Genomic DNA, 20,398 nt, shown 5'->3' on the forward strand with positions numbered 1-20,398 from the left:
TGTCCGGATACTTCGTTGATGCAGTTTGCTTTTGTAACTGTAAATCCGCTCTGCGCTGTACTTACCGTTTTTTTAACTAATTTGACTTACTTAGTTTAGGATTTTCTCTCAATTGAACTGGGTCCACAGATCACACAATACGGGATCTCTTTATGTTTACCAGTCCAATCGTTTTGATGAAACAAATCTAAGGCAAAAATAAATGCCTAAGAAGTGTTATGAAAATTGGTTTCTAACTTAATCCTAAGTGTGTGTGTGTGTGTTGCGATTTTCGCAGAGTACTCACGAGTTGAAGACTGGAAATCAGGACACAGAAAATTGAATTCACTGCTCGAGACGTTTTCGATATACGACACAATATTTGATATAATATTGCGCAAGAAAAATTTTTGTTATCAAGACACAGTTTAATTTTAACAAATATACTGCTCAAGGGTTTGGTTTTAGCAAGACGCAGTATCACATATAATGCTCAAGACTATATTAGTTCAACAATTTTATTGCTGAGTTTTTTTTTGCTAGCTCGAGTTGCTAGGCTGACAAGACAATTGGAATTGTTATGAGTTCTTATTTTTGTTCAGTTTGTTAACATTTTTTCTACTGACGTGGCATACGCGGCTGTTTCTGATTTACTACACACAAATTTCTCGCTAGGGGGATGGATAATCCGGATAAAAATAGGATACAGTAATAGTTTTTGTCCTACGCAAGCTTAGCGAGCTCAGCTCCAACATCGCCGGCCCTGTTTTCCTTCGTGAAAACATCTTCGTCCATTGATAGCACTGGAGCGAGCTTCACTACTGATCTCTTTTGGTATCCATCTTTCGATCGGATTTTCGCTGATCGAATCACTCCGTCGGCACCTTCAAAGGTTTCGGTTATTCGACCCAGATCATAATATCCACGTTTGTCACTGTCTTCCACTAACCACACAAGATCACCCTGTTGAAGACTTCTGTCCGTTGTGTTCTGCCATTTCTTTCGACTGTTCAACGTTGGCAAGTATTCTTTACGGAATCTATCCCAGATGAGGTCTGCATAAGCTTGTGTTTGTCGGAGGAGCTTTCTATGATCAACAAATTGCTCTGCACCTGATAGATACGGTAAACAAAGGTTCTTGTTGCCAAGTAGGAAATGGTTCGGAGTAATAGCTTCTAAATCCGTAGCATCAGAACTGACCGGCGTCAGCGCTCTAGCATTCAACGTCTGTTCAACAAGACACATCGTGGTCGACAGAACGTCTTCCGTGACTGATCGATTGCCCAGCACTGCATACATTGCCTTCTTGCAACTCCTAACCAGTCTTTCCCACACTCCTCCAAAGTGTGGTGCTGCAGGTGGGTTGAACTTCCATCTGATTCCTTGTTGAATCAGATGTTCTTCAATTCGCACCTTGTTCCATGCTGCTATATATTCTGCCAGTTCTTTTTCAGCTCCAATGAAGTTTGTTCCGTTATCGCTAATCATTTTGACCGGTTTGCCTCTTCGAGCAATGAATCACATAATTGCGTTCAGACAACAATCAGTGTCTAATTTTGGTACAATCTCTATGTGTACCACTCGTAGAGTAAGGCATGTGAATAGACAGCGCCAACGCTTTTTGTTTCTTCGACCAATCTTTACTGTGAATGGTCTGAAATAGTCTACGCCCACATTCGTGAACACTGTTGATGCGACTAATCGCTCCTCAGATAATTCTGCCATTACTGGTGCCTTTGTTTGGCTCTTCTCTTTCGACATCTAATGCATTTGTTTTTGAGCATTTCGTATGCCTAGGATCCAGAACTTCTGCTGAACTATGTTTCTGACATGTTCAGTACCTTCGTGATGGCTATTCTTATGTTCATTTCGCAAGAATAATTCAACTAGAAGGTGCTTCCAATGTAACAGTGTTGGATGCTTGGTTTCGAAGTTCAGTTGACTTTTACCTATTCTGCCTTGGGCACGAATAAGTCCTTGCTGGTCTATGAATGGTGAAAACTGGAGGATTTTGCTGTTTTTTGCCGTTTCCTTTTCAACCTTGAGAGATTTCATCTCTTCAGCAAACTGTTCTCGCTACAGTAGCCTGAAGATGCTTGCTTGTGCACCCTCTCTTTCTTCAACACTTAGTGTTTTTGTTGCCGGTTTGTGTTTTCTAAATACGCGCTGTACGTATGCCATTGTATATACAAGTCGGTTGAAATTGCTGAATCGTTGCCACTGAATCATCAGCTTCTCCTCAACCTTTGCTGAGAAGACCATTTGGTCGTTTTGTTCATCTGAAGCAAATGATAAATTCACCTGTTCAGGCCATTCGTTCTCTCGTTGCTTCAACCAGGCCGGCCCAGTGAGCCATTCACTTCTCTTAAGTTCCTCAACATTGATCGCTCGTGTCCCGATGTCAGCTGGATTGTTAATACCATTCACATGATTCCATTGTGAAACATTAGTTGTGTCCAAAATCTCAGCCACTCTGTTTGCAACAAACACCTGTTGCTTACGGTGGGAGCTATGAATCCATTGCAGAACAGTACTGGCGTCTGTCCAAAAATTACAATTGTGAATCTTCGTTTCATGTTCTTTCGCTATCTGTTCTTTAAGTCTCACCGCCATCACTGCTGCTTGTAGTTCCAAGTGTGATATGGAAGGGTGTCGCATCGGTGCAACTCTGCACTTTCCGATTACAAATGCTAAGTCTGCTGAGTATTCTTTGGGTTTTCAACGTAGGTAAGCCACTGCGCACATTTTGTCTTCAGATGCGTCGGCAAACACATGAAATTCCCATTTGTCCTTGGCTGTGCTGAAGTATCTTCTATCAATGCTGGTTTCTGCTACTTCTGGAAGCTGGTCTTTCCATTTCAGAAACTCCTCTTCTTCGTTGGTTTCCACTGACTTGTCCCAATGTTGTCAATTTTTTGTCCAGATGCTCTTCAGGAGTCGTCTCATATGAACACTGAATGGTGCAAACAGTCCAAGAGGATGAAACACTGAACAAACTAGAGATAAGATCTTCCTTTGGGTGATTGGGGCCTCATGTTCTTTGCTTGTACCTCTACAAACCTGTAGACTATCATCGATAATTGTCCACTGAAGCCCAAGCACGGATGAACCTTCCTTGCTGGGTTCTACTTCAACCTGCATTGTGTTGCTGATTGATTTCAAGTCCTCTGGAATTGCGTTGGTTACCACGTCACTGTTGGTGATACACTTCTACAGTTCAAATCCATGTTTTGAGAGAAGAGGTTGCAGTTGTTTGAAAACCTTGATTGCTTCTTGAGGTGTTTCGACTGACTTGACGAAATCGTCCATGTAGAAGTTGTTTTGGATTGTTTTTGCTCCTTTAAATGTAGTCCCTTTATTGTGATAAGAACCTTTTCTGTCCTCAAATCTTGCGTCCCATGTATGCCAGCTATGTTCAAGGTAACGTCCGTGCCTTTGGCTTGTAGTTGATCCTTGACACTTTGATCAATGAATGATACTGTTGACCCACTATCGAGGAAAGCTTAGGTAGTCAACCTGTTACCACCGCTCTGAACCGACACCGGAACTATTTGAAGAAAACTAGTAACTTGGTTACTCTGGCTGATTGTTGCTGCGCTTACATTAACTGCGTGACTACCCTCGTCCAGTTGGTTTTCTGAGTGTAGCAGGCTGTTGTGCTTTTTGGTTCATCCATTTATACCGCACGGGTGGACTTTACAATCTTTGACTGCATGCCCTTTCCCTAGACATCCATAACATAAGCGTTCTTTTCTCACTGCCTTATAGCGATAGGTGACATTCATACTCTTAAATATTGGACAGTTCCATATTTTATGAATGCCATCCGGTAGTGGACAGTTGTTGGTTTGCATTTGCTTCGTTTCGTTCGCATTCGAACTCACACTAATATTTGACGATTTTGAGAATCGTTTTTCCTTGTTAGCGTTTGGTCGATCATCTTGCTTTCGTTCGCTCTTGGTTGATGGCATTCCTTCATGAACAAAAGCCATTCGAGCTAGCCATTTTTCAAGGAGAGTGAGATCGAGTCTATCTTCTTGACACTCGTCATCGAAGAAGAACCATTTTTCTTTCAAGTTTGGGGGCAGTTTTTCAATTGCCACTTACAGTGTTGAACTTGAACGCAGATCGCCCTCATAAACGTATTGCCTCAGTACATTAACTAGGTTGCTGATTGTTATTGAGTAATTAATTATAGCCGTTGAGTCGTGCATTCGAATTGGTTGTTGTTTGCGCAATATGTTAAGCTGAGCGTCGACAATTAGGTAAGGTGGCCCAAACTTCTGTCCCAGGAGTTCCCACGCTTGAGCGTAGAACTCTCCCGAATAGCCCATTCCTGATATAGCTGACTTTGCTTTACCTGTCAACAAAGTTTTCAAGTGGCTAATTTTCTCTGAGTTGGGTATATCGCGACGGTGAACCGTTGCTTTGAACATATTCGACCACTCCGGCCACTCTAGGGGGTTTGAGTCGAAAGAAATCAACTTCAACTTAGGTAGCTGACTACTACTGCTTGGTTTATTGCGCTTAAACTTGTCTTGCTCCCAGCTCTCCACTTGGTGACCGTGACTTAAGTACACCTTCGCCCTTGAAGCTTACCCTGGGATAATTGTTGTCGATCCTGGTTTTCGCACGCTCGAAACTATAATCGTGCAAGTTGGAGAATTTATCCGAGTTATCGAGCCGACCGGAAACATCTTTGTTCTTCGGGGTTTTCCAATTGAATGATGATCTACTTCGAATACTAGGGGCTGCACTTTCATCAGAATCTGATGCTCTTGCGTCAAGAGCTTCTTTCTCGTATTTCAGTTTCAGTGCACCTTCTTCTTCAAAAAGTTTCATCTCCATTTCAAGCTCTTTCCTTTCCAATTCGAATTCAATTTTCTTCAACCTCATTTTTGATGCAAAGTCTTTCTCTAAAACCGCAAATTTTTCTGCCTTTTTAGCTCGTTTATCCGAGGAGGCCTTTGAATCATTGTTCTTGTTTGGGTTTCCATTTTCAACAGTTCGTTGAGAAACTCCTACAACAGACTGCGAATTCTTAGCGGCAGTTGGTTCTGCATCGCTTGTCAATTGAACAGTTTGATTCTGTTGATACGTCATGTTTGTTTTTCCGTGGATATACGGTAACCACTCTGCGTTCAAATATTGAAAGTATTTCTCTATCTCGACTTTGCGTTTCAAAGAAATATCTGGGTCTCGGAGAGTCTCAGCTTTCTTATTCACAAGTTTTTTGAACTTTGTCGTCCAATTTTAGCATCTGCTGATAAAGAGTCTTGAGCTTGCTTGGTCGGTATCGGTTCTTAATGAGCTCAAAACCTTCCTTTTGTTTCTCAAACCAATTGTTTCGCAAGTTGTTGATCTGTCGATCCAAAACGCTTTGACTCTGTGACGGAGTCACTTCTTGTGTACTTCGGGACTGCAGCTTGAAACTCTACATCTCATTTGTTTGTTTGTTTTAATTGAGTTTTGTTTTTCAACGTTCCTATTTGCTTTGCCTAATTGGCTTGGCGTTGTTGAATTGCTTGTTGGGTTTTGTTCTCGTTCGTTGATGACTTTGTCACTTCGACTGTTGGGTTGGAAAGCAGTTTATTCCACTGTCCGGGTCGGCGGACCAAATGTAACGGCTGCTCTCCTTGTGTTTCAGAAAGAAAGTTTTACACCGCCCAGTTTGTTCTGAGTGGTTACAAAATCTGTCCGGATACTTCGTTGATGCAGTTTGCTTTTGTAACTGTATATCCGCTCTGCTGTACTTACAGTTTTATTAACTAATTTGACTTACTTAGTTTAGGATTTTCTCTCAATTGAACTGCGTCCACAGATCACACAATACGGGATCTCTTTATGTTTACCAGTCCAATCGTTTTGATGAAACAAATCTAAGGCAAAAATAAATGCCTAAGAACTGTTATGAAAATTGGTTTCTAACTTAATCCTAAGTGTGTGTGTGTGTTTTGCAATTTTCGCAGAGTACTCACGAGTTGAAGACTGGAAATCAGGACACAGAAAATTGAATTCACTGCTCGAGACGTTTTCGATACACGACACAATATTTGATATAATATTGCTCAAGACAAATTTTTGTTATCAAGACACAGTTTAATTTTAACAAATATACTGCTCAAGGGTTTGGTTTTAGAAAGACGCAGTAACAAATATACTGCTCAAGACTATATTATTTCAATAACTTTATTGCTGAGTTTTTTTTGCGAGCTCGAGTAGCTAGGCTGACAAGACAATTGGAATTGTTATGAGTTCTTATTTTTGTTCAGTTTGTTAAAATTTTTCTGCTGCTGTGGCATACGTGGCTGTTTCTGATTTACTATACACAATTTCCTTACTAGGGGGATGAATAATACGGATAAAAATAGTATACAGTAATAGTTTTCGTCCTACGCGAGCTTAGCGAGCTCAGCTCCAACAATAGTGAAAAATTAGGATATTGCATACAATTTTTTAAATGCATAATATTAAAAAAAGACATCAACAAGGAGCCTCGTTAAGGTGCATTTGCACATGACGTTCCAACCCGCGCTCATCTACATTTTTAGCATAACTATCAAACAGCAAAAAAAGCAAAAAGAAAACACATTTTTCACGGCAAAATTTCAACATCTAAACTTGAAAGCACCTAGTATCAACGTCAAAATACAATCAGAAGAATCCTTAACTACACAAACTTATTTCTTTGTTTGTAGAAAGCAGATGGGACTTTATATTAATGAGACTAGGTGAAAAGTTGACAAAAGCAGCAAAAATGAGGCGAAATTCAAAAATAAACCGACATTTTCAAAACCAAATATTTACAAACCTCCTAAAAACCTTTAAGTTTTTACAAAAAAACTCTTGATAAATTTGCAAAAAAGTCCCAAATTAACGCAGCCAATAATCTGTTTTTGGTCGAACTAAGCTAGACAAACGGACTAAAGGTGAAGAAAAAATTTTTCAAAACAAAAACAGCTTGCGAAAGCACGAACCATTGAAGCCATTAAAACCTTTCGTTGTTATGTGAACTTTATGTTTTCTTGTTTATGTTTCTCAAATGTTGATTAAACTATTTCAAAAAAACTTTACTGAAAAAATAAGTATATTTACATGAGCCTAATTTGAAAATCATTGGGTTCTGTAATTTCGCGAATAAATTTAAAGAGGAGAAGAAGGAACAACTATGTTGACCACCAACAAAACTTTTATGAAAAAACTCATTGGTCAACAAACAAAAGATCAGTTGCGACTTCTTTAATATTTGAAGGGAAGTGCATGAGGGCTCTCAATGATGTAAAATAGATACATGTTGACAAATATAACAACAAAATATAAAAAGCTTAAAAAATATTTGAAAACAAATAGTACCATAAACCTTCAGTTTATTTGCAGTAAATATAGTGCATTGAGTAATTTCACTAGTTCAACTACCAAGTAGGGGCTTTTGAGACCTCACAGTTCTTTACAACTACATAACAGATATCAAACATGCAAAAACATCAAACTGAAAAAAAATTGAGAGAAGAGTGTCGGAGCTATTTTACAAATGAACAATTCAACTTGAACTTTTTCAGTTTCAAAATAATTTTTTGACAACTGATATCAATGTATTTCTTTTTCTAACAATTTGACTTCAAAAAACCAACAAGTATGAGCAAATATAATAAAACCACAAGCCTATAGAGAAAACTCTTCGTACCAAAGCCATCAAATTCCGCAGCTTTCAACAAAAATCAAAAGAGAATAAGTTATAATAAGTTATTCTTTGATTAGAAGGAAATAGTTTTGGTCATTCTGAAATCATCAAAAAGTCTTCACAATAAGTCGTATGACTATGAAAACGACAACAAATACAGGCAAAAACCAAAAAAACATTAATTAATGAATTGCAAGATGACAGTATCGAAGCCAGTAAAACCATAACTATGATTTATTTATACATTAACTATGACCCTAACTATCTCTGCAAACCTTAAATTTGATTTATTGGATGCCCTTTTTTCGCAATGGGAACTGGCAACGATGGTATAATGCGATAAGATTCCAAAAAAACCCGAAGTTAAGAAAAAAACTAGCCCAACATTTTTTAAAAAATTATGGAAAGTCGTTGCATTCAAATCAGAAAGACAATAGTTACAAGATAAAAGTGCCAGAAAGATTCAATCTGGTTGAAATAGAGAGAAGGGGGCTCCCGTCAATAGTGAGACTCACTAGCAGTTCACAGAAACAAAATTAAGAAAGGTTAAAACTAAAAAAAAATTGTTTTCGAAGTGCTAACAGCCATAAGCTGTCCACTCAATTTACTAAACAGGTTTGCATACTGCACCCTCGGAAAGCTAATGCATTTTTAGACAACGAGTCCTTGTCTTAGGTTTACAAATTTTTGTCAAAAGCTCAAAAAGAAAATCAAAAGAAAATCAACCAAGAAAAAACTACAAAAACTCAGAGACGGAGCGAAAGAAAACGATTCTTTAGAAACAATTTATTGGTTCATTGAGCATCATTTGACTGTAAATGAGGTTGCATCACATGAACAGAACCTTGTTTTTGAAAAGTGGTTAGTATTTGAGTGACTTGAAAAAAATCAAAAAAAAATTTTGAAATGATTTTTAAAATAACAGCTCTCAAATAGAAATAACTTTTGATAGAAAACTTTTTTGATAGTATACTTCCTTAAGAGACGAATACTCCTCTTTTTTGGCCTTTCGTCGTTAGAAAAAAGACTGTTTCATTTATTGCATAAGAGGTAAATTTGATTTGATAATTTTATTTAAAAAAATTTTTTTGAACAGAAAGAAAAGTGAACAAAATCATGCCAAACATCACGTGTTTACACGAAACTTCAAATCTCGATAACTCCTCAAAAATTCCGAATTTTAAAAAAAAATTCAGTTGCGAACTCTATGCTGGACAAGCTTTTTAATGATACCACTCTCATTTCTCTACAATTAATATATCGATCGATCGAAGTTGTCACAAGTCGGGTCGGAACAAAAGTTTGCTTTTTTTGAGAAAAAACTTTGTTGACGAATTATCAAGTCAATGCAAAAAAGGTAAAAACCTTTCGCGTTTGGCTTCATCATTTGATTTAATTTTTTCAGCACATTTGATTAAACGTACCAGTTTTGCTTTTGTTAACTAGGCCGCTAATCAGTTAAAATAGCTGCAGTTAAGAATAGAAGACTATGTCCGAAAAATAATAAAATGTACTCAGTAAGATTTGTTGCGTTCTATGCATGCAAAAAAGATCTTCAAAATATGTACAGCCTTGAAATAATTTAAGCTTGGGTCTGTGGCGCATCCGCTGGTCTAGCATTAGCAATTTAAACTGACAAAAGAACCACTCAAATTATGCCAGATAGTGTATTGCGAAAAATTTATATTGCTACCGAACAATTTTTTTGAAAGCGATTGTTTACTTGAACCAGTTTACATTTTTCTACTAATTTGTTGACATGTTTACCTTTATGAACGTAACTGTTGAACGTTTTCGGAGGATAATGTGACATGCCGGATGAATCTGCTAAGTGACCCGGGAAATCTTGAACACATCTGCTAAACGAACCGGGAGATCGATATTATATCGATAATATATTGCTACCGAACAATTTTTTTGCAAGCGATTGTTTACTTGAACCAGTTTACATTTTTCTACTAATTTGTTGACATGTTTACTTTTATGAACGTAACTGTTGAACGTTTTCGGAGGATAATGTGGCATGCCGGATGAAGCTGCTAAGTGGCCCGGGAAATTTTGAACACATCTGCTAAAAGACCCGGGAGATCGATAATATATCTTCTAAGTGAGCCGGTAGATCAAAGATACACCGGCTAAGTGACCAGAGAGATCGAGAAAACACGGGTTGGCTGACCTTGTTGATCATGAATAAACTTGCTAAGTGACCCGGAAGGTTTGATAATACACATGCTAAGTGAAACGGGAGGTAAATAATACAGCTCCTAAGTGACCCAGAAGGTCGAGAAAAAACATGTTCCGGCTATGCGATTGCAAGCTCCTCGTTGCACCCAAAACGAAACCCAACCGTGACCCAACTGCACCCCAAAGTCACCCCAAACGCACCCCAACCCCTATGATTCAATTTCCAGTATGAATATCTGCATCAGTATGTAGCTGTTATTCAGTAACGTCTCTTTACAAAGTACATGCATTTTGCATGCTTTTTTGACGAGCTTAGGCAGTTTCATCTTTTTCGAAAATTTCACTGTGCTGTTTTTACTATGAAATTACTTTGAAGAGTCTGAATTGTTGTTTTGGCTTTTTCTCTGGCATAATGAACAACTTTTTTGATGTATAAAAAGCTGTTTCAGTAATTTTTTTTACAAGTTAAAATTAAAATACGCAGGTTTAGTACTGAAATACTCTTTGTTATCAGCCCGGGCACACAATTAAGATTTCTTATGGAATACATTTCTAAGATCATTTGATGAGTTTAGTTTCATCTGATGTGAGATTTTTTTGTGTTGACCTAATGTGAAATTTACCTCTACCTGGCAAATTGCTAGTTCATACTTTTCTCATTGATAGATTGTAATCTAGTACTAGTTTGTTTTTACTACATTCTTGTTAGTGCATTCACTCGCTTAACATACTCAAACTTATTGACAATTGTTTTAATTCGATAGAGCCGCAGGGCGACCTCAAGCTACAAAGTAAACCATAAAATAGTTTAATTCAAATATTGAAATTGAGGAATGGGTCCAAGTTATACTTACTCTAAGCAATCAATCCTGCTGTATTCTACTTCACGAATAAAGTACCACAGATAAACTTGAGCATTGTTTCTCTCTTGAAAAATATTTTCAGTTTTCCTCTGCATTGAGTTGTTTTTTGTTAATATATTATAGATAGAATTGGCACTATATCATACGAAATCTCTACGCTGAACCCTGAGAGAGGATTCACATTGTGAAGCAGATAGAAATCCGCATTTCACGATTCATTTAGGGGCAGGTCAACGCGTTTGCTCCATTTTACGATTGAAAATACTCGAGCTAAACAACGCACTTTAAATTGTCAATTTTGTATTCATTCTTAAAAACTAAGCAAAAATTTTGTCCAATATAACTACACTCAACAGATGTCATCATCTTGTTCCAATATTTTATTGTTACGTCACTTTATGCGACACTTAGCTTCCTGAGAAAATTTGTAAGAAATTGCAATGAGTAAAACTCCCGAATAAAACTCCCGAATAAATTAAGTCTTAGCTTAGCCACTACCACTATTAGACGAGTAGCAACTTTGGGGTATTCAATGTGCCCTTTATGGACCTTGAAAAAAACAGAAAAAAAAACAACTTTGGGCAAAACCTTTTTGTATAACTCCGTCGTTTTAATTTCATCATGCTTGCTAGTTCTGCTGATCAATGACAAGTACTTTCGAGGAAAAATATTCCAAAAAATGTTCCGAAATGTTCATAATCTGCAATATACTTTTTGAACATTATCTAATGACTTGATAGCTTGTATTGTTTCTCACCTTTAAACTGAAAAGCTAAAAAACTGTTTAATGCGTCAGTAAGTCAAGTTTTAGTGACATATTTAATTGTTTTTGAAGCTCTCCGTACAGACAAAACGACAACGGTGGTAGGTACATCAGAAAAAAAATCAGCTGCAAAATTAACAGATGATCGATCAGCCCTCTAACTATATTCTTAAAAGTAGTTCTTATGAAGTTGAGAGGTGTCTGGCCTTACTTGAAGTTGACTCGGTCCGCAAAATCTCCATCATATCCACCCGAATGAAACTGAATCAATTTTGAAGCTAGTTCCGATATCATTGCTGAAGCCGAAAAGATTGACAACAAAAAAGTTAAATTTCCAAACTATCCGTTGTAATAATTGTACCGGAACGTTTTCGCTGACCGAAGCTACAATTGTTTCAAAATATTGCACTACTAAAAAGATACATGAAATTTTACTCCATAACAGTTTTCTTTCATATTTTTAGACTTGCTTAATTCCACTCAAATTTTCCATCCAGGATTTTTTAAATTTTCAGCATGCATTTCATGCAACAAATTAGAGAACAAATCGAAGCGTGAACAACCTCGCGCACGTGCGCACGTGCTGCTTTTACGCTTGATTTGGCTTACATACCGACATTACTTGATTTCTATATAGAGGCTGGAATTTGAGATGAAGATTGAGTTACGAATGAATTAGGTTTCAATAATTTTGTCGACCCAATTATGCGTGATTTTCTATTTGAGGAACAATGAGCCAATATTTCGTGTACCCTAATTTAAAAGTGGATGGTTCCGACAACTGAGGCTCTTTTTCAGTCAATTTTTTTTAATTATTCGACCTTTCTCGTACAAAAACAACCTCTGTGGTTTTCTTTCAAATTAAAATTGTGAACCAAAATATTTAAAATTTAAATTGTGAACAAAAATATTTAAAATTTAAATTGTGAACAAAAATATTTAAAATTTAAATTGTGAACAAAATTATTTAAAATTTAAATTGTGAACAAAAATATTTAAAATTTAAATTGTGAACAAAAATATTTAAAATTTAAATTGTGAACAAAATTATTTAAAATTTAAATTGTGAACAAAAATATTTAAAATTTAAATTGTGAACAAAAATATTTAAAATTTAAATTGTGAACAAAAATATTTAAAATTAAACAGTTGCAGTTTCATTCTTCTTTCATAAACAGGTCGCGGAGAATTTTAAATCGATGAGATATATAGAAATGAATTTTACCAAATATGGCGCTAGTGAAAATGGCAGGCACATAAAAAAAGCTTATTGCGGGCTGACCCACAAAATTGTGAAAATGTAATGCGATTTTCTGATTGATTTAATGCTAAATAATACACCCAGCAAAGTTTCCATGTTTTAAGACATAATGAAAACAGTTTGATAAATATCTAATATTCACTATCTAATAATCTAATCAATATTTGGTTGTGACAATTATCAGTACGTCACCCGGACATCAGGAAATGTAGTGAATTTTGAATTTTGAAATGCGGCTGCGCCAAAAAGAGTTAATTGAAAGCAAAGCAAAAAAAATTAGCTTGTTTAATTTTCTCGGCCAAAATTTCCACATTATTTGGAATTTCCTTATTTTGGGACGCTTAATTCTTAAGAAGTCGTAGTTCCAACCTCCACTCGAAAATTTTGGCTCTCCAATTGTGGAGAGGCCGAAAGAATTGAGGAAACAACAGGGTGTAATAGAGAGACTCATAGCTAATTTCAAACCTCTACTACTGATGAAAATGAAATACTTCTAAATTCGTTAATGCATTCTAGAAAAAACATGCGTACAATAAAGCCAAAATTTTTTTTACAATTTAAAGGACTTGAATTGTTTTGGTGCGCTGTCTTTTTACGACTCAAAGAGACCTTATGTTTCTCTGTTTTTTTATAAGTCAGCGATCAACGAAACATGAGATTCAGGGAGGGATTATAGTGTGAAAAAGTTACATCAGTAATCAAATTCGAACAGCAGAGAAAAATTTTTTTTTTGATCCTAACTTCTTTTGAAAAAGAGAGGGAAAGGTAGGTGTGAAAATTTATTCGCTAAGCGAGTGATTTTTTTGTTCACGAGTTTCTATTTGAAGCTATTTTTCTTTTAGTTTTCAGTTACTTTATGTTGTCTAACAGGTTACTGTATCATAGGTTATGGTATGCTGTCTAACGTAATAATTTCAGACTGTTATCGTGACTTTTGAAGTTTTTTGTAAATAACGGCAATTCAACTCTAGTTTGAGAGATTTTCACCTTTATTGCTGAATTTATTCTAGTTTTGGCCCGTTGCATGGTTTTATGAGAGTTATTAGTAAATAAATTAAAGCCTCATGCCTTCAGGCTCTGTTTTCTACAAAGGATACAAGTTTCTTTTGCTACAAGGTTGTCTCCTACTATGAAATTTGACCAAAAAATTGAGAAATTTTAAACAGTTTTAATTGATTTTTCTCCTTATTTGGAAATTAGAGATCTTTGTGAGCTCAGTATAACTTGGCTGTTATTTTTTTTGTTATATTGCTAGTATTCAAGGCGTGAAACAAGAGTTTCATTTTTATGTGTACTGATAATATATTGAATTTTCCTAATTTATCATGTTAATTTATAATTGGCGAAAGTCTTTTTTGTTTTTTAACATAAGACTGTTCTTTTCTCTGCTTTGATACATTATGGAATAAGGTATTGGCTATTTGATATTAATTTTTTCGGGCACGACTTCGATTGGTTTCCGGAATTGTGGCTATGCTTTTAAGATCTGTGCACACCTTTTCTTGATTTTTAAAGTCAGATTGAACTGATGATTTGAAACGGGAAGTGGAGCGAAAAAGCAAGTGGTTCTACGCTGATAATTTATTTCTGATTTCAAGTCATAGTGAGAAAATCGTGTTGGAACAAAAACTCGCTTTCTCGCTAGTGGTTCTTTGTTCACATGCGGCATTTTGACATTGACTTTTACTGTTATTTTTCCATTTTTTTACTCAGATCTTTTATAAATGGTTTTCTCAACCAATTTATAGTCGATTCTGTGTTTAGTGTTTTGTTTAGTCAATGAAAATTTTTTGAATTATGCCAGGACTTGTCCTGCTATGTTTTTCATTGGTGACATATTTTTCGTACGGGACAGGCAAAACTAAGCACAGATTGGCTGCGTACTTTATATAAACAAGGAAGACTAATCATGGGTTCTGAAATGAAAATATTTTGTTCCTAACTTACACTTCTCAGAGTAAGTGAGCTGAAAGATTTCCCGCATTGTTTTTATCCGTAAATCAAAATTGTTGAGAATTCTATAATTTTGTAACTACATTTTGTGAGTAGTCGAAGCTTGTAAGAACCAGTAGTAAAACATAGCAACTAATTCAGAGTTCCATTTTATTCCTCCCCCAGTTATCCTTTTAAATAAGCTTGATGGACAGTTTTTGTAAAAATTCGATTTTTTATCATTTTAACTTTCTGCTTAAATACTTGAAGTCATTGTAAATTTTACAAAAAATGAAATCAATTTGGTTAATTTTTTCTGTTGGCGGCACATTTTCCGTATGTAGCAAAATTGGACTGGTAGTTTTATGCATCTTGAGATATTTAAATTTGAAGATTATTTGGTAAATCAAATTTAAGTATTCTGCTCTAATGAGCTCTCAACATTGATCTCACATTTTTGCAATGGACTACTGTGCGCCCGTTTAGCTCTATTTTATTAGCGTCTAGTTGCCCGAAATGCTTAAAAAAGCTTTAAAAGGTTCTCCTGGTTTAAAAGGTGTGAACAGCAACGTAAATGTTATAACAAAAAGTTCTGTCAAACCTGAAGCTAAACGCCGGTCTGATATACCGATGTTATAATTGTCGAAGACCCAGTGTCTGAATTTCATACCATATCATTTGGTTTTGAAATTAGGCTATGAGTGGGGAATAAAAATAATAGAAGATTGAAGTACAATTCAACAAACGGCAATTGGAAAGAGATAATAGATAACACTCCTCTTGTTAATTAATTTTTCGGAGAGAGGTCAATAGTAGTGCAAAGTCATTGTACAACATCAATGGGTTGTCTCAAAGTCATTAAACTCTTTTAAAAAACTCTTTTAATGTGCCCCTTAACAAATAATTTGTTCCTTTTAATCTGATTAACTAAAATTTTGATAAACAAGATGATTTAAAATGAATCAGAACATTGAAAACAAATAGAGTGTTCTGTTTGTCTGCAAATAAATTTAGTTGAAAAATCTATACTTTGGTAGTTCTTGATGCGACAGGCTGTAACAATCAGTAATAATAAAAGTGGAAACTAAAACACGGCGGCTTCCAGAATAACTTGCAAATTACCCTATGAAATCTGCTTGACCGTTCATTTTTGCGATTAGTTAATCTCATATCATTGTAACTTTTATAATTCATGGAATGTGAATACTACCATTTTTAATTTCCTCAGAAGAAAGGCTATAACTAAAATACAATATATTATTAAAATATGTACTCAATTTTGTAGTCCCTGCTTTACATCTTCCAGTTTTTGAAGCCGGAATATACTGAGACCAAAACGGGGAAGATTTTTCTGGGACTTTCGATGGTCAAACCAAAGTGTACTTGCGAGAATTGTATTGTCATTTGATGCGCTTATCCAGAGAGATCTGGGCACGCTGTGAAGTAGGTCAAACGACCTCGTTGCGTGTCCTTTCCTTGCTTGAAGATAAATAATACTATGCTGATCGTTCTGCTGTACTTTGCTATTCTATTGTAAACTTCGTTGTTTTTTTTTCTACTAAATCTATGCTGTTCTGTATTTATACTATACAAGCGAGGATAAATTAACTCTCTCTCTCTCTCTCAGATGAATAACATTAGTATTTATTTTGAGTGCAAAATTGATTAATAAAATTTAAAGTGCGTTGTTTAGAATTTATTAAGCTCCCCAGCCGACACCAATGAGAACTTTCAAACCATCGGTTGAAATTTTGAACTGATTTCCGAAGTTCAAAAATATATTTTTTACCGCAATGTTTGTGTTCCAATTCAGCCAAAATGACTGCATTTATTGAGACACAATCACATTCAGAAGATGAAAAAGCAATTTTCTTTTTTTAATGCTCTGAGCAACGTTTTTCCGGTTTTCAGGAGCTTTTAAGAAAAATCTTGCAAGATACCCATTCGTCTTGCAAGAACCTTGCAAGATAACCATTTTTTGCAAGAATCTTGCTTGTAAGATCTTGCAAGATAACCATTTGGTCTCGCCTGGGGCTGTGCTAAGCATTTTTTCCCCGAAAACTGAACAAGTTTCTAGTCTAATTAGGGTGAGTATTTTTGAAGCTATTCCAGTTCATATCCCCGGCAATTGTTGATTGCGTAAGTCAACTTTTCCCTAAGTGTCTCCAAATCTTTGTAAACTGGCAGCTGCAACTCGTTAAAACATGTGTGAGCTATTGGTAAACTTTGATCACTCAAAGCGTCAACTCGTTTCAACGTGAACTTCATTTCTGAAAACCCACCAATCGGAAGCCGTTTTGAACCTGTTAAAAATGACAAAAACAATTTTTGCTCATTTTGATCAAACTTCTTCACGACCGTCCATAAGTTTTCAACTGTCAAATCATTCGCTTTGAATCCGCCTTCGTATGAACAAACTTTTCGCAGCTTTTCAAAATCAAGGTCAGTGGAGTCACCGCAAATAATTCTTTGAAGGTCACGGGAGGTCAAGAGAAGTAAAACTTGGGAATCGCAAACTTGGTGAAACCCTTTGTAGAAAGCTTCGAACTGGCTCTGCGCGTATTTGTTGAGATTGAATTCTAGATATCTGTTCACGTACTCTTGTCGGTTGTCGTTTGTGACTGGAATTTTGCTGCCGTTGCTCTTTAAATTGAATGTGTTCACTGATCCGTTCTCAGATACACTGAAACAGTGCTGAGCAATTTTACAGAGCAGTTACTGAATACAGAAACCTAATATTAAATATCTGCACAGGCATGATTCATAGCGACATAAAAATTGAGCAGCGCTGACAGAGTCATTAAATACCAGCAATTTTTTTTCGCAAAACTGAAAGAATCAGTTCCTAAAAACCAGTTCGTGGACGTTCCCAGGTTTCCAGTATATCTCCTCCCCATAAAATTATACCCCCCCCCCCGGTGAAATTATAGCGTGTCGGTCAGTAGAAATATCGAATCTATTATGTCCCGTCCCCGTTCCTCCGCCCCGGTGTTTTTAAGCCCCCAGTTACAAATTATGTGTTATCATATAGCGCGCTATTATGTAAAAAAAAGTGCGCGGGGGGCGTAAAAAAATATGTACCCAGTAAGCTGGAGGGGGGGGGGGGGGGGGGGGTAGAGTATATCCGAAATATCAAATACCAACCTTGCAGTGAAATCAAGAGCGAAATCATCCTCCACATTTCCAGAATATTCTAGAAGATTCTGCAAACTTCGCATGACGTCAGGCTGAAAGTCACTCAAATGATCCAGCTCAACCTCAATCGACCCAACTTCACTTTTTACCATCGAAACCGAATTAGTTTTATAAACTGCCGGACTTAACAATTTCTTGAAATAGAAGAGCGGCAGATTGATATCGATAATTGTAGAATTATGTATAGCTAAACCCATTAAACAGCCAAACAAGTAACATTTTTCCAAATTCTTATTGGCTCCGTTTAGCCAATAAAACATTCTGTTTTCATCAGTCGTGAAAACAGATTTCTGGCCTTTCGAGTCATCGCAAACTGTCAATTCTTTTATCAATAACATGAACCACTCTTTAGTCAGGCCACCTAAATCGATTCCTTTTTCGTTTTCGAATTCAATTTTAAGCTTCCTTCGTAAATTTTCGCGGTTTTCCTTTATAGCTCTCAAAGAATCGGCGACCAAATTATCTCGCCTGACTTTAACCTCGAAGAAAATTTGACCAACGTCAATTTTAATTTCCTTATTTTGATGTCGCGTTTTCTTGTGCGCTTTTTTGACTTCGCCTTTGAAGTAATTTTCAGCAATTGAAACCATTTCACATTCAGCGATTTTGGTAAGCAACTTTCTCTTTTCAAGAGAACTGATCAGAAAAGTGAAGTCGCAGAAGGAAAACTCTCGGTCTACTGACCTATTTCTAGATATCCAAGCGTTATAATGATTTATTAACAACCCATCATTGATGAAGTCGCAAATAAATAGCTTATGCTCAATTTCTGGAAATTGCTGAATTACTGAACTGCTTGATGTGTGAACTAACTGAAGCATCCAGCAAGTCATTTCCAGTGAGCAAGCAATTTCAGCTGAAATTTTGGTACTATGTGTAATACTTTCGGATGTTTCTGTTTTTTCAGGGTCTGTCGAATTTTGGGTTTTGTGTTCCTCGATTGAATTTTTTTCGAGGAAAACTTTTAATTGCGGAACGATTAGCCGAATTGAGTCTTGCGTCTTGACTGATTTGATTAACTCGCGGAGTTTTTGCTGACTTTGTCTCGAGGAATCGTGCATCATTTTCAGCAGTTTGTTCAGCAAATTTTGTGTTGGAGATGTGAAAAAAATTGGTAGGTGAAGAATGGCAAACGAAAAAATTGCAAGTTTTTCATCCGATTTTTCGATGATGTCTGATTTGTGTGACTTGTTTTTCTCTAGAATGGAAAACATTGACTCAACTTTGTCGTTGACAGATGTCTGTATCGATTCATTATTTCGAGTTTTGACAAGAACTTCGCTGGTAATGTAGATTTTACCGAGGTCCAGATTCTGAGATTCTAAAATAACGGAAAAAATTGTTTAAAAAATCGAAGAGTCGTCTCCACCAAAAAACAACCCCTCAAAAATCTAGACCTACTTAAATCATTCATGAGAATTTAAAAAATACTTGAAATCGAATCATGTATAAGCTCTTAAAACCAAATTGAACTGGAAAATTAAATAAAAAACATAGCCGGTAGAAAACCGGAAACGACTCAAATCGTCGTGCATTATATTCTCTTACCGAAATCAGAACATCAAAATAGACAAGAGAAAAAAAACAAAAGTAGCCCAACAAATCACATTAAAAGTTTTCAGGTTCAGGGGGAGCTAGGTGGGGTGGATGGGCAGATAGGTTGGGGAGGTGGGTAGTGCTGGGGTAATTGGGGGGGGGGGGGTGGTGGTAGGCGTGGGTAGTTAGGTGAAGAGAGGGGGTAGTTTGGGGGGTAGGGGTAGGTGGGCGGGGGTAAGTTGGGGTGGGGGGATAGGTAGGTTGGTGGGGGGGGGGGTAGGTAAGTGGGTGGGTGGGTAGATAGGTTGGGGAGGTGGTTAGTGCTGGGGTAGTTGGGGGGGGGGGGGTAGGTGGGGTTAACTAGGTGAAGGCAGGGGTAGGGGTAGGTGGTGGGTAAATTAGGGGGGTTGCAGGGGCGGTGGGGAGGTGGGGGTAGGTAGGTGTTGGGTGGGGGGGTAGATAGGTGATGGGGTGGGGGGTTGTGCGGTGTAGTTTAGATAATTAGAGGTGACTTATATAGGAACAAAAATTCTCAAAATGACCTCTTCACCTTGAACATTACCACCAATTCCTAAATACTATACATTACAAACGAAGCTACTGTTAAAGTCGAAAGATCGAAAACAGAAGTCAACAATCAAAAATGGAGGTAAAGGCTCGAACAGAAAGAAGTCAAAATTCAAGTCATGCACAAACTTGCTTTCTGCTTTAAAAAAACCTGTAAAATCTCAATACTCCTCTTCGAGTCGTAAAAACTATGAACAAACCATAATACAGTCGAAAAGTTGTCTAAAATTATAGAAAAAAAAACGAGAAACTTCAAAAATTTAAGAAAAATTGATTAAAATTTCTCTTTGTCATAATTCTCAAAAAAATAATTTTATATCCGCAAAAAATTTTGTTATTCAAAAACTGGTTAGGTAATAGGGGTCCTCTCAAATTTCACGTAAGGCAGTAAAACAAAAAGGCGAAAACGGCTGAAATTTGCCTAGAACTCAGCTAAA

General features: G+C 36.6%; 2 protein-coding genes across 4 annotated transcripts in view; both read right to left on the minus strand.

Annotated features, from left to right (window-relative positions):
* LOC142337297 (innexin unc-9-like) overlaps positions 1–11,853 on the minus strand; it is a 37,090-nt gene extending 25,237 nt beyond the window's left edge. For both annotated transcript variants that reach the window (XM_075386484.1, XM_075386483.1), the window contains exon 1: positions 11,682–11,853. In XM_075386484.1, the coding sequence (XP_075242599.1) occupies positions 11,682–11,764 (83 nt within the window). In that variant the 5' untranslated portion in view covers positions 11,765–11,853. The remainder of the gene's footprint in view (positions 1–11,681) is intronic.
* A 4,852-nt stretch (positions 11,854–16,705) lies between these two features.
* LOC142337299 (putative E3 ubiquitin-protein ligase HECTD2) overlaps positions 16,706–20,398 on the minus strand; it is a 38,455-nt gene continuing 34,762 nt past the window's right edge. For both annotated transcript variants that reach the window (XM_075386488.1, XM_075386487.1), the window contains exons 2-3: positions 17,808–19,179; positions 16,706–17,346 (exon numbers count right to left, since the gene is read on the minus strand). In XM_075386488.1, the coding sequence (XP_075242603.1) occupies positions 16,767–17,346; positions 17,808–19,179 (1,952 nt within the window). In that variant the 3' untranslated portion in view covers positions 16,706–16,766. The remainder of the gene's footprint in view (positions 17,347–17,807; positions 19,180–20,398) is intronic.

The sequence above is a fragment of the Convolutriloba macropyga genome, chromosome 3, assembly GCF_964194025.1.
Source record: "Convolutriloba macropyga chromosome 3, txConMacr16.3, whole genome shotgun sequence".
Classification (NCBI taxonomy): domain Eukaryota; kingdom Metazoa; phylum Xenacoelomorpha; order Acoela; family Convolutidae; genus Convolutriloba; species Convolutriloba macropyga.